We start from the raw sequence: 13414 nt of genomic DNA, 5'->3' as shown, positions 1-13414 counted from the left end.
GGTGCTGCGTGGGCGAGGGGAATAAAATGATAAATTGGTATAATCAACTGAGTTAATGATGTAAATTGGCCACCATAAAGAGTCTCTAAAGCTAACGTTTCGAGCGTTAGCCCTTCTTCAAAGCAAATAGAAGAACTTTGGGTTGTGTCAGTTTTCTTTGCATGAAAATGAAGCAATGCTATTGTTGGGAACATGGTAACGAGGAAAAAAACGAATAAATTAGTTAAATGAAAACCGTTATATACTGTGGGGATTAAAAGCGCTGGGGTTAAACCTTATCAAAATTCTAAGTGAGCATTGATATTCATGCTAGGGAGTCGCTTTACACCCGACTAGATAAGGATCTGGCAAACAAATTTAAAATTCTACGATGTATCTTTCTCTACCTGTTATGGTGCACAACTATCATTGTCATTCGAGAGTATTCCTCCTCCGGCACGATTTTCCATATGGCGACTTACATAGGATACGGACTTTTCGGGCCAAACGATAGGTTGGAAGCTTTGGTACTCTTTGTTCTTTACTAGACGTGTTATTGGTGTCCTAGGTACATATTGGCTGTCAGACGTTATCATTGCATCAAAGTCCTGTGGATGAGAACTCCCAAGAACGCGAAAATAGGAGTTAGCCTTAAATCTACCTATTGCTTTCAGTCTCAGGGTATGATTTGAAATTAAAAAACTGCATGGCAGGCACTGACGTTTGAAAATTTGTAAAGTAACTAATTTTGAAGATAAACTTGACCTTAGTAAGACTCGCCGAGACCTAACTGAAAAAAGACAATTCAAATTTTGGTAAAAGTTTGAACCTGATTTTGAATTACCTAAAAACTTTCAAAAACCCTTGTTTTCCATTGTCTTTCCTTCCTGGCATCTCCTGACCCAAGAGAAATGAAGCTTGCTATGAAGATTTCTAAATTTGTTTTCCTCGTCCGGCTTGGCAACTAAATCGACTGAGTCTGCTTACATCAATAACTTATTAACAGTTTGGGCAGCAGTAGATTCAGACCTTATAAAAAGGGAAAAACGTTTATAAATCGTATCAAAATCATGATAATTGTAACTTTTAACATGAGTAAGCTTTGCAGGTTAAGTGAATGGTATGATGAAATTAAAGTGAAAAGATTCTCTTTATCGTGCAGCAGTTACCGGTCCCTCTTTAGATTCTTATAAATGTTTTCCAAATTCAACTTTATAAGATGCTAAGAGTAGAGAAATTGATAATAAATTTGAAATCCTATCTTAAAATTTCAAATCTAAAAACAAACCAACACGTTATAAGATGGTTTATATAACATTTTGGCTTTTACGTCTCCCAAAGTGATTTTATTCCCCAGGTATATAACATTCCTGTCGGAATACAATAAAATTGGGTGTCATTCATTCATATTTGACGTTTACATCATATATTTCATTACTCTAGAGACAAAAATTGAATAGCCAAACATTGTGATAAAGTTAGACTGCCACAATGTTTAGTTTTGTAATAAACAGTGGTCTGCCACTTCGAAAATCGCTAAAGGCGAAGATAAGAAAACACCGCGTCCATGAAATGGTCATACCAATGAAAGGGATTTTAATGGCGCATATAGTGTGGATAAATCTGTTCGCTAAGAACCATTTAATCGTTCGGTATTGTTTGTATGAAAACGAAATCGTGTGCAGAGGGCAGAAAGATTACCTTTAAAGGCGAAAAAAAAAATCGCGTCCATGAAATAGTAATACCAATGAAAGGGATATCATGGCGTATATAGAGTGGGTAAATCCGTTTGTCTTGAATCATTAAACCGTTCAGGATTGGTTGTATGAAGCCGAATTCACGCGCAGAAGGCAGAAAGACTACCTTTTATCAGCATGAGTGACATTCTAATTGATTACAGAAGCCATTATAAGACCTTGCAGAATTTGGATTTACATTACATTTGGATTTGATGGATGTAAGGCGTGATGATCATAGTCTTGGCCTGAAATTAAAGATCGGTTTTTCCCCTTAAAAAGCTGTCTTATAATTTATGTATGGGCCCTTTTAGTATTACAACAGAAACATAATTACCTTAAATGAATGAGAAAAAGAATAAGCCCAGTATTAATGATCGGTGGATATATGAAAATCATGTATGTGAAATGCCTAATGAGAAATGAATATGAAAGCTATCTTCGCAGAAATGAACACTACTTGCAGTGCAGTGCTTTCCAAACCGAGCTAACTAGCCCGAGAGCTGGCTTATTTTCACTGCTGCTTGAGTAGTGTTCATCACCGCGAAGATCGCTTTCATATTCATTTCTTAATCCGCGGTTGACATGTCTGATTTTCATCTATTCACAACGATTGATTCATCACTTGACGAATTTGTCATGAACTAACATAACGACCAGCTCCCAGTCGGTTTGTTAGCTCAGTAGGTAGAGCGCTGCACCGGTATTGCAGAGGTCACTGGTTCACATCCCGTACAGGCCTGAATTTTCGGGTCTTACTTTCATTACTGCTTCAGTAGTTTTCATTACTGTGAAGATGGCTTTTATATTCAAGCTCAGTATTAAAAGTAAACCAACGAGAGAAAATAATAATCCCTTGTAGAGATGTTCTGGTGTACTGAAGACCAAGTCGCGCCATTTCCTCTCAGTCTTTTGAACTTTCTGCATTACTGAGTAAGTCTTATTGAAAAAGTAAGCTAAACAAACGTCTCACCGATTCTTTTACATTTGCATTTGCTGTTGGAAAATCCACACCCAGTCTTTAGGCCACAACTGTTCCCATTACAGTACTGACAAATAGAGTCACAACTGAAAAGTGTGCCCCTACATTGGCCATTACTGCAATTATCATTTCGAGTACAGCGGTCACCATCGTTGCACGCTACCCCATCATTGTCTGACCAAGTTCTTACATTTTTACTAGTGTCGCATCTCTGTAAACAGAATATGAAATCCAAGTTTTTAAATTCAAATTTTCTCCCTCCAATTTCTTTTATTGCAGCTCACCTTTGCGGATCATTTCTTTTTTTAAATAATATTCACTGGTCAAAATATTATTCATTTCAATTGATCGTAAACAAACAAACAAACAAAAGTCTGAACGGTGGCGTACCTGACAAGGATTTCCTGGCTTGTAGTGATTCGTTGCGTAACATTTTCTTTGGCCCTCCTGCTGTATTATGCAATATCCAGGCTCAATGGGACAGCCGCTGCCGTCATGTGTTTCACAGGACAGGCAGTTGTAGGGCGTTCCTGCGCACGTGCCACTTAAACAGCGGTCGTCTTTTGTCTTCAGATTGGTGTCGTTACACTTAAGGTTATTGTTGTTGGTCCATCTATCATTGTGGTTACTGTCACATTCCTAAGAAGATCAAGAGTAGCATGAATAAAACCAGTATCATTTGTGTATATGTTATCATTTTAACAACTCATAATAATCCTGATTATAATTACACGAAAGAGTTTCTAAAGGTGACGTTTCGAGTGTTAGCCCTTCGTCAAAGTGAAGGGCTAACGCTCGAAACGCCAGCTTTATAAAGTCTTTATGGTGGCCAATTTACATTATCAACCCAGTGGATAAAGCTAAATTATATTGCAATACTCACACAGCCCACAGTTCCTCTAAGACATTACCTCCTATATTCATTGATTATAATAAGAATTATTTTCAGAATGTGTCTTTCTTTTATGAAAGATCTCAATGTTTTGACCACTCCAGTGGAGTGCCTAATGGCATATTCGTACATGTCTATTTTGTTTGTGAGAAATAGCATTTTGATAGTTTCATCTAAAAAAAAAATTACAACCTGAAACTCAAACCAACCTTCGATGTGACTCTGATTGATAAAATTTGCCTTGCTCTATTCGCCCTCTTAGATATACTCAATAGTATCATCCCTTTATTTGGTCAACACAAGAGGATTCAGTATTTATGCATATTTTTCCTCTCTGCCCAAAGGGCTTTATTGTTATTCCCTCAGGAAGTTCAATATTAATTTGATGAAAAATACAAGGCTGCCAACCATATTACCTGGCATTGATGACCTGGTCTTAGTGAACCGTGATTGAAACACTGCCGTATACCGCTTTCGTTGATTACGCAGAATCCTGGTTTCACGCGGCAAACGTCATTCTGGCACTCCTCGCACGGGAGGCACGAGAAAGGCGTGCCTGAGCAAACCCCATTAGAACAGCGATCGTTTTTAGTGCACGCTTTGCCGTCGGTGCATGGTAAAGTATTGTTGTTTGTCCAGGCGAACTTGTCGCTGTCATTACAATCCTATCCAACAAGAAAACACGATTCAGTAACATTAATTAGTTGAATCACGAAGAAGTTGGTTACTTTTGTTAAGCGGGCTAGCGAAACGCTGAGGAGTTCATGGACTTAATCGCAACATAGAGAGGGTAACAACTCATAATAATCCTGATTATAATAACACGAAAGAGTTTCTAAAGGTGACGTTTCGAGCGTTAGCCCTTCGTCAAAGTGAAGGGCTAACGCTCGAAACGCCAGCTTTATAAACTCTTTATGGTGGCCAATTTACATTATCAACCCAGTGGATAAAACTAAATTATATTGCAATACTGACACAGCCCACAGTTCCTCTAAAAACTTACCTCCTATATTCACTGATTATATTAAGAATTATTTTTAGAATGTGTCTTTCTTTTATGAAAGATCTCAATGTTTTGACCACTCCAGTGGAGTGCCTAATGGCATATTCGTACATTTTTTTTTGTTTGTGAGAAATAGCATTTTGATAGTTTCATCAAAAAAAAAAATTATAACCTGAAACTCAAACCAACCTTCGATGTGACTCTGACTGATAAAATTTGCCTTCCTCTATTCGCCCTCTTAGATATACCCAATAGTATCATCCCTTTATTTGGTCTCCACAAGAGGATTCAGTATTTATGCATATTTTTCCTCTCTTCCCAAAGGGCTTTATTGTTATTCCCTCAGGAAGTTCAATATTAATTTGATGAAAAATACAAGGCTGCCAACCATATTACCTGGCATTGATGACCTGGTCTTAGTGAACCGTGACTGAAACACTGTCGTATACCGCTTTCGTTGATTACGCAGTATCCTGGTTTCACGCGGCAAACGTTATTCTGGCACTCCTCGCACGGGAGGCACGAGAAAGGCGTGCCGGAGCAATCCCCATTAGAACAGCGATCGTTTCTAGTGCACGCTTTGCCGTCGGTGCATGGTAAAGTATTGTTGTTTGTCCAGGCGAACTTGTCGCTGTCATTACAATCCTGTCCAACAACAAAACACGACTCAGTGACATTAATCAGTTGAATCACGAAGAAGTTGGTTACTTTTGTTAAGCGGGCTAGCGAAACGCTGAGGAGTTCATGGACTTAATCGCAACATAGAGAGGGTAACAACTCATAATAATCCTGATTATAATTACACGAAAGAGTTTCTAAAGGTGACGTTTCGAGCGTTAGCCCTTCGTCAAAGTGAAGGGCTAACGCTCGAAAAGCCAGCTTTATAAACTGTTTATGGTGGCCAATTTACATTATCAGCCCAGTGGATAAAGCTAAATTATATTGCAATACTGACACAGCCCACAGCTCCTCTAAGAACTTACCTCCTATATTCATTGATTATATTAAGAATTATTTCCAGAATGTGTCTTTCTTTTATGAAAGATCTCAATGTTTTGACCATTCCAGAGGAGTGCCTAATGGCATATTCGTACGTCTCTTTTTTGTTTGTGAGAAATAGCATTTTGATAGTTTCATCTAAAAAAAAATTATAACCTGAAACTCAAACCAACCTTCGATGTGACTCTGATTGATAAAATTTGCCCTTTTCTATTCGCCCTCTTAGATATACCCAATAGTATCATCCCTTTATTTGGTCAACACAAGAGGATTCAGTATTTATGCATATTTTTCCTCTCTGCCCAAAGGGCTTTACTGTTATTCCCTCAGGAAGTTCAATATAAATTTGATGAAAATACAAGGCTACCAACCATATTACCTGGCATTGATGACCTGGTCTTAGTGAACCATGATTGAAACACTGTCGTATACCGCTTTCGTTGATTACGCAGTATCCTGGTTTCACGCGGCACGCGTCAATGTAGCACTCCTCGCACGGGAGGCACGAGAAAGGCGTGCCGGAGCAAACCCCATTACAACAGCGATCGTTTTTAGTGCACGCTTTGCCGTCGGTGCATGGTAAAGTATTGTTGTTTGTCCAGGCGAACTTGTCGCTGTCATTACAATCCTATCCAACAACAAAACACGATTCAGTAACATTAATTAGTTGAATCACGAAGAAGCTGGTTACTTTTGTTTAGCGGGCTAGCGAAACGCTGAGGAGTTCATGGACTTAATCGCAACATAGAGAGGGTAACAACTCATAATAATCCTGATTATAATTACACGAAAGAGTTTCTAAAGGTGACGTTTCAAGCGTTAGCCCTTCGTCAAAGTGAAGGGCTAACGCTCGAAACGCCAGCTTTATAAACTCTTTATGGTGGCCAATTTACATTATCAACCCAGTGGATAAAGCTAAATTATATTGCCGGCAATACTGACACAGCCCACAGTTCCTCTAAGACATTACCTCCTGTATTCACTGATTATAATAAGAATTATTTTCAGAATGTGTCTTTCTTTTATGAAAGATCTCAATGTTTTGACCACTCCAGTGGAGTGCCTAATGGCATATTCGTACATCTCTTTTTTTGTTTGTGAGAAATAGCATTTTGATAGTTTCATCTAAAAAAAAAATTATAACCTGAAACTCAAACCAACCTTCGATGTGACTCTGATTGATAAAATTTGCCTTGCTCTATTCGCCCTCTTAGATATACTCAATAGTATCATCCCTTCATTTGGTCTCCACAAGAAGATTCAGTATTTATGCATATTTTTCCTCTCTGCCCAAAGGGCTTTATTGTTATTCCCTCAGGAAGTTCAATATTAATTTGATGAAAAATACAAGGCTGCCAACCATATTACCTGGCATTGATGACCTGGTCTTAGTGAACCGTGATTGAAACACTGTCGTATACCGCTTTCATTGATTACGCAGTATCCTGGTTTCACGCGGCAAACGTCATTCTGGCACTCCTCGCACGGGAGGCACGAGAAAGGCGTGCCGGAGCAAATCCCATTAGAACAGCGATCGTTTTTAGTGCACGCTTTGCCGTCGGTGCATGGTAAAGTATTGTTGTTTGTCCAAGCGAACTTGTCGCTGTCATTACAATCCTATCCAACAACAAAACATGATTCAGTAACATTAATTAGTTGAATGACGAAGAAGCTGGTTTCTTTTGTTTAGCGGGCCAGCGAAACGCTGAGGAGTTCATGGACTTAATCGCAACATAGAGAGGGTAACAACTCATAATAATCCTGATTATAATTACACGAAAGAGTTTCTAAAGGTGACGTTTCAAGCGTTAGCCCTTCGTCAAAGTGAAGGGCTAACGCTCGAAACGCCAGCTTTATAAACTCTCTATGGTGGCCAATTTACATTATCAACCCAGTGGATAAAGCTAAATTATATTGCCGGCAATACTGACACAGCCCACAGTTCCTCTAAGACATTACCTCCTATATTCATTGATTATAATAAGAATTATTTTCAGAATGTGTCTTTCTTTTATGAAAGATCTCAATGTTTTGACCACTCCAGTGGAGTGCCTAATGGCATATTCGTACATCTCTTTTTTGTTTGTGAGAAATAGCATTTTGATAGTTTCATCTAAAAAAAAAAATTATAACCTGAAACTCAAACCAACCTTCGATGTGACTGTGATTGATAAAATTTGCCCTTTTCTATTCGCCCTCTTAGATATACTCAATAGTATCATCCCTTCACTTGGTCTCCACAAGAGGAATCAGTATTTATGCATATTTTTCCTCTCTGCCCAAAGGGCTTTACTGTTATTCCCTCAGGAAGTTCAATATTAATTTGATGAAAAATACAAGGCTGCCAACCATATTACCTGGCATTGATGACCTGGTCTTAGTGAACCGTGATTGAAACACTGCCGTATACCGCTTTCATTGATTACGCAGTATCCTGGTTTCACGCGGCAAACGTCATTCTGGCACTCCTCGCACGAGAGGCACGAGAAAGGCGTGCCTGAGCAAACCCCATTAGAACAGCGATCGTTTCTAGTGCACGCTTTGCCGTCGGTGCATGGTAAAGTATTGTTGTTTGTCCAGGCGAACTTGTCGCTGTCATTACAATCCTATCCAACAACAAAACACGATTCAGTAACATTAATAAGTTGAATCACGAAGAAGTTGGTTACTTTTGTTTAGCGGGCTAGCGAAACGCTGAAGAGTTCACGGACTTAATCGCAACATAGAGAGGGTAACAACTCATAATAATCCTGATTATAATAACACGAAAGAGTTTCTAAAGGTGACGTTTCGAGCGTTAGTCCATCGTCAAAGTGAATGGCTAACGCTCGAAACGCCAGCTTTATAAACTCTTTATGGTGGCCAATTTACGTATCAACCCAGTGGATAAAGCTAAATTATATTGCAATACTCACACAGCCCACAGTTCCTCTAAGAACTTACCTCCTATATTCATTGATTATATTAAGAATTATTTTCAGAATGTGTCTTTCTTTTATGAAAGATCTCAATGTTTTGACCACTCCAGTGGAGTGCCTAATGGCATATTCGTACATCTCTTTTTTTGTTTGTGAGAAATAGCATTTTGATAGTTTCATCAAAAAAAAAAAAATTATAACCTGAAACTCAAACCAACCTTCGATGTGACTCTGATTGATAAAATTTGCCTTGCTCTATTCGCCCTCTTAGATATACTCAATAGTATCATCCCTTCATTTGTTCTCCACAAGAGGATTCAGTATTTATGCATATTATTCCTCTCTGCCCAAAGGGCTTTATTGTTATTCCCTCAGGAAGTTCAATATTAATTTGATGAAAAATACAAGGCTGCCAACCATATTACCTGGCATTGATGACCTGGTCTTAGTGAACCGTGATTGAAACACTGCCGTATACCGCTTTCATTGATTACGCAGTATCCTGGTTTCACGCGGCAAACGTCATTCTGGCACTCCTCGCACGGGAGGCACGAGAAAGGCGTGCCGGAGCAAACCCCATTAGAACAGCGATCATTTTTAGTGCACGCTTTGCCGTCGGTGCATGGTAAAGTATTGTTGTTTGTCCAAGCGAACTTGTCGCTGTCATTACAATCCTATCCAACAACAAAACACGATTCAGTAACATTTATCAGTTGAATCACGAAGAAGTTGATTACTTTTGTTTAGCGGACCAGCGAAACACTGAGGAGTTCATGGACTTAATCGCACCATAGAGAGGGTAACATTTTCCTAGTAACAGTTTTAGGGAGAATAGGCATTTTCAGGAGTTGTTAGTGAAACTGTATTCTTTACTATGTAACGTCTGGCAGTCTTGACCTGTGTTGACCTTTTAATGAAAAAATAAAAATTTAATCTCCTCTTGTGGACGTCATAAGTTTTCCTTGTAGCTTTTGGAATTTATCTAGATGTTATCCTACGTTAATAAATTACATTTCTCTCCCTCTATCCGATGAACAATGCGTATAAAAAGTTATACAGTTATAGAAATGTTAAATACCTGACAGTGATTGCTAGGGTTAACTGTACCATACGCGTGACAGTGGTTATTGATCTTACACTGTCTCAAGTCACATTGTGTACCCAGCTTGGTGTAGCAAGAATTGCATTTGCATGTGTAACTGCCATGTGTGTTGGTGCAGTTATGTTGGCATGGATTGTTGATGCACTCATCAACGTCTGTTGAAAGACAGTAAAAAGGAAATATGAAGATCTTCAATTCATGAGCGAAAACTTGCAAATTACTTGTATCTCGTAAAGAAATAGTAATGACAGTAATAATGATCAAACAATCAAATTGCTGAACATTACAACTTGCTATCACACTCGATATTAGAATTGTCAAAAAGCTGCTTGATTGTGAATCATTTAAAAACACCAGTTTTCATTTCATAAATTAAAAATGCGTTATTGACCAAGCGTGAGGTCAAGATGGCTGGATATTAGTCGAGTTCTCTTCTTCTTCTTGCGTTTTCATGAACCGACGCTAAGTTAAGGTACATAAAGACGCAAAAAATAAACCAAGGCTGATATCTAGCCATCTTAACTGAACGATCTTGGTCAATAACGGAGTTATTTCGCCTCAATAAAAACTAAGAACGACTTGTCTATTTTCGAGAGCTGGGAAAGAAAGTCAACTTTGATGGCGTGTTCTGGTTTTTTTATTTCACACATAGAAAAAAATTTCGATTTAATAACTTCATTCCTCATTGGTCTCGAATTCAACTAGCTTTTTCACCCTTGAGACAACGTGCGCCACAACTCAATGTCCTGCAACACGGAATTCTCAGATTACTGAAAACCTTCTAAAATCGTCTTTCTCAAAAGCTATCCTGGATATATAGTCAACTGTTTTACGGTAAATACATTCGCCGTTCTCATTTTACAGTTTCCTTACAGTATTTTGAATTTTTTTCGTTAGAATCCGAAGAAAAATTTATTTTAAGTGTCACGCGTGGATGTCTACGTACACTGTGTACAAAGGGATCGGCGAAAAGGACAACGTTCGAATTTTCGCACTCTCTAGAAGCACTTGAGGATTCTAAATAAAGATAAAATATTTTTCAATAGGAATTGGTGTTTGTAAAAGAGAAATATGGAAAAAAACAGACTGCCGGACGTTTAGTTATTCGAAGACTGTGTCTGGTAGCGTCCGAAGAAAATTTTCTAAGTGTCACGCTTGAATCTCTTCTCAGTCTGTGTTCAGGGTCGGCGAAACGGACAAAGTTTGAATGTTTTCATTCTCTTGAAACGCTTGAGGATTGTAAATGAAGGTGGAATATTTTTTAAGGAAAATTTGCATATTTTAAAGAGAAATATGAAGTTATTTGAGGACCGTGTCCGGTCGTGTCATTGAAAATTTTATAAGTGTCAAGCGCTTGGATAACGTTGTACTCTGTATACGGGGTTGGCGAAAAACATCAAGTGCGAAATTTTTGGCTTCCTGGAAGCGCTTGAAGATTGTAAATCAAGGTAGAACATTTTCGTATAAATATTTTGGATCTTGAAGAGAAATATGGAAAAATATCGGACTGCCGGACGTTCAATTATTTTAAGACCGTGGTAGCCGCCAGACGTTTAGTTACTTCCGTTGTAGGAATGTCAGCGACACTAAAAGTTTGCGTTACAATTATAATTTGCTGCTTTGCATAGACAACAACCTTGACAACTCTTTCGAGTGCAAGTTCCTCTCCACGGGCAGGAAACTTCAACTGACTCTTGATCCTATTTAAAAAGGATGGCAAATTTCAATGAAAAAAAGATGTATGAATGAAAACGTGATGGAACAACATTTTCACTTTACATAATAAATGTGACGTGATTTGATGTTCTGGAAAGTTTTACGGTATGCAAGTCAGCATGACTCAGCAGTCTGGAAATTTCTTCGATTATCGTACCGCTGATTATGAATTTGAATAGTCTTAACTAACCTCTTCAAGATGCTCACACCGAGACATTGGTCCATAGTTTCGCTGCCTCAATACGCAAAATTTTTCAGGAAGGACTCACCCTTCTCGCAACATGTCCCTTCGTATCCCAATCGGCAACTACATCCGCCACTATTCGGGGTGCCGCCGTTATGGCAGTTACCCCTGTTACACGATCGTGTCACCACCAAATGATATGGACATTGTCCACCACACTGCGCGGAAAAAGTTTTCTGTCGCATGCGAGTCTGCGTGCCATTAGTGCCACAAGGATGGGAGCAAGGACTCCAAACATTCCAGCTTCCAACCCGACAGTTTACCGGATTGCATGGTGCTCTTCGTCTTCGTCTTCGCCTCCACGAGAAAGTCGAATTGATCTCAATGCACAAGAGCAGAAAGCAAATTGTCAAAATGCTGATTTTCATATCGTGTTTCTGTCAGTTGTTTGTTTAGTAATTTCTTTTACTTAGTTAGACCTTATAAAATCGTCTGGCACTACCGGAAACCACGGACATTTTGCGCCGGCGGTAAATCTGACCAGTTTATAAGCTGCGCATGCTGTAGAGTATGTAACAAGATGACGGACGGAGAGAGCAAGAAATGAAAACAGAATAATCATAAAGCGCTTTACGAATTCTTTCCAACAGATAATTATCAAGTAAATGATAAGGAAAGACTGCTTTCGAAACGGAAAAGCGGCAATGGAAGTACTTACTCGACCGTTCCACTTCTTATTTATTTCCTCATAAGAGAAAGAGTACCTTATCAAGTGGAAAGGATGGCCCATGTCATCATGTACATGGGACCCTGCACTCCATCTGTCTAAAGAGCTTATCTGGTGAGATGAATTATTACCGCAACAACATAATTTTTCAACTTATACTAAAATGTAAAGAAAGCTTAAAAAGTTGAAGTAAATATAGTGCCTTCAGAACAAGACAGGCTTTTTAGTTGGCTTCCAATATTTAAATTTTTTTAAAAATTTGTTTTTGTTCTAATAAATCTGTTTTCTGAATCTCCTCTAGACTTTGTAATAAGCCTCCACAATCCTCAGAAAGTGCTTCAGCATCTGGTGGCTTTTATTTGGCAGTCAAGTGAATTTAAAAATCAAATGCTGTCAAAGTGCAGCACACTTGCTCATTCAACATAAAGCAGGATGTCTATTGATATTTTTTAACTCAAAGGAATAACATCAATGGACTCTAAATACACCATGCTCAGCTTAAAGGATTTTTACATGTTGTCTCTACCCTATCATTGGTGGTATATATGCGGATGCTCATGGCCTGGGAAAGGCTATTGATTTTCCTTTAAAGATGAAAGCTTACGTTGGAAACTCACCAAAGCATTTCATTGTGAAAGTAGGGAAACTTATTCAAGCTCCAACAATACCCCTTGAGGTGGTATCTCTCACAATTAATACTAAAACATGCAGTAAAGAATATTTACCAATCTAAATTTTAGCTATTTAATATTCTTAGTAAAGCCAACAAAGCATTGATAGTTGGAAGATAGAGTTACATGTAAAGGACATACAGTTTTTACATTTGGATGTATTTAAGACAGTACAACATGCTTGTCATCAATAATATTTTAAATCATGTTTTTATATGAAACTGAGTGTGCTTAGAATTGCTTTTAAGTTTCTATTTTAATTAATTATTATTATTATTGATTTTTTTTATTTTAAAGAATATTTACCAACCTAACTTTTAGCTATTTAATATTTTTAGTAACACCAACGAAGCATTGATATTTGGTAGATAAAGATACATGTAAAGAAGGATATAAAATTGTTACATTTGGATGTATTTAAGACAGTACAATATGCCTGTCATCAATAACATTAAATCATGTTTTTATATGAAACTGAGTGTGCTTAGAATTGCTTTTAAGCTTC

The 13414-nt window shown here is 38.1% G+C and overlaps 1 protein-coding gene and 1 long non-coding RNA gene across 5 annotated transcripts; one reads left to right on the top strand and one right to left on the bottom strand.

Annotated features, from left to right (window-relative positions):
• Positions 1-386: 386 nt before the first annotated feature.
• On the bottom strand, positions 387-12034 carry LOC113677770 (uncharacterized). Of its 4 annotated transcripts, XM_089204579.1 has the most exons (11): positions 11597-11939; positions 9588-9766; positions 8935-9183; positions 7949-8197; positions 6960-7208; positions 5971-6219; positions 4989-5237; positions 4006-4254; positions 3088-3336; positions 2689-2908; positions 387-1008 (listed from the first exon to the last, which is right to left on the bottom strand). In XM_089204579.1, exons 1-11 carry the CDS (start codon positions 11937-11939, stop codon positions 968-970), a joined length of 2526 nt encoding a protein of 841 aa, XP_089060705.1. In that variant the 3' UTR covers positions 387-967. The 4 variants fall into 4 exon arrangements, with proteins under 4 accessions (XP_089060705.1, XP_089060707.1, XP_089060706.1 ...); XM_089204581.1 differs by lacking the exon at positions 4006-4254 and having other exon boundaries at positions 11597-12034; XM_089204580.1 differs by lacking the exon at positions 8935-9183.
• On the top strand, positions 11439-13383 carry LOC149046573 (uncharacterized). Its single transcript, XR_016186059.1, has 2 exons — positions 11439-12352; positions 12540-13383. It is a non-coding gene; the product is annotated as an uncharacterized LOC149046573 (long non-coding RNA).
• Positions 13384-13414: the final 31 nt, after the last annotated feature.

Source organism: Pocillopora damicornis, chromosome 4 (genome assembly GCF_964200805.1).
Source record: "Pocillopora damicornis chromosome 4, jaPocDami1.2, whole genome shotgun sequence".
Taxonomy (NCBI): Eukaryota; Metazoa; Cnidaria; class Anthozoa; order Scleractinia; family Pocilloporidae; genus Pocillopora; species Pocillopora damicornis.
Note: the sequence above shows the minus strand (reverse complement) of the source record. Positions and strands in the feature narration are given on the sequence as shown.

Coding starts and splice junctions, on each gene's coding strand:
- LOC113677770 (XM_089204579.1), bottom strand. CDS start 11,939: ATGAAAATCAGCATTTTGACAATTTGCTTTCTGCTCTTGTGCATTGAG. Junction 5,238..5,970: donor GACCAGGTCATCAATGCCAG/GTAATATGGTTG, acceptor GTTGTTGGACAG/GATTGTAATGACAGCGACAA. Junction 4,255..4,988: donor GACCAGGTCATCAATGCCAG/GTAATATGGTTG, acceptor CTTGTTGGATAG/GATTGTAATGACAGCGACAA.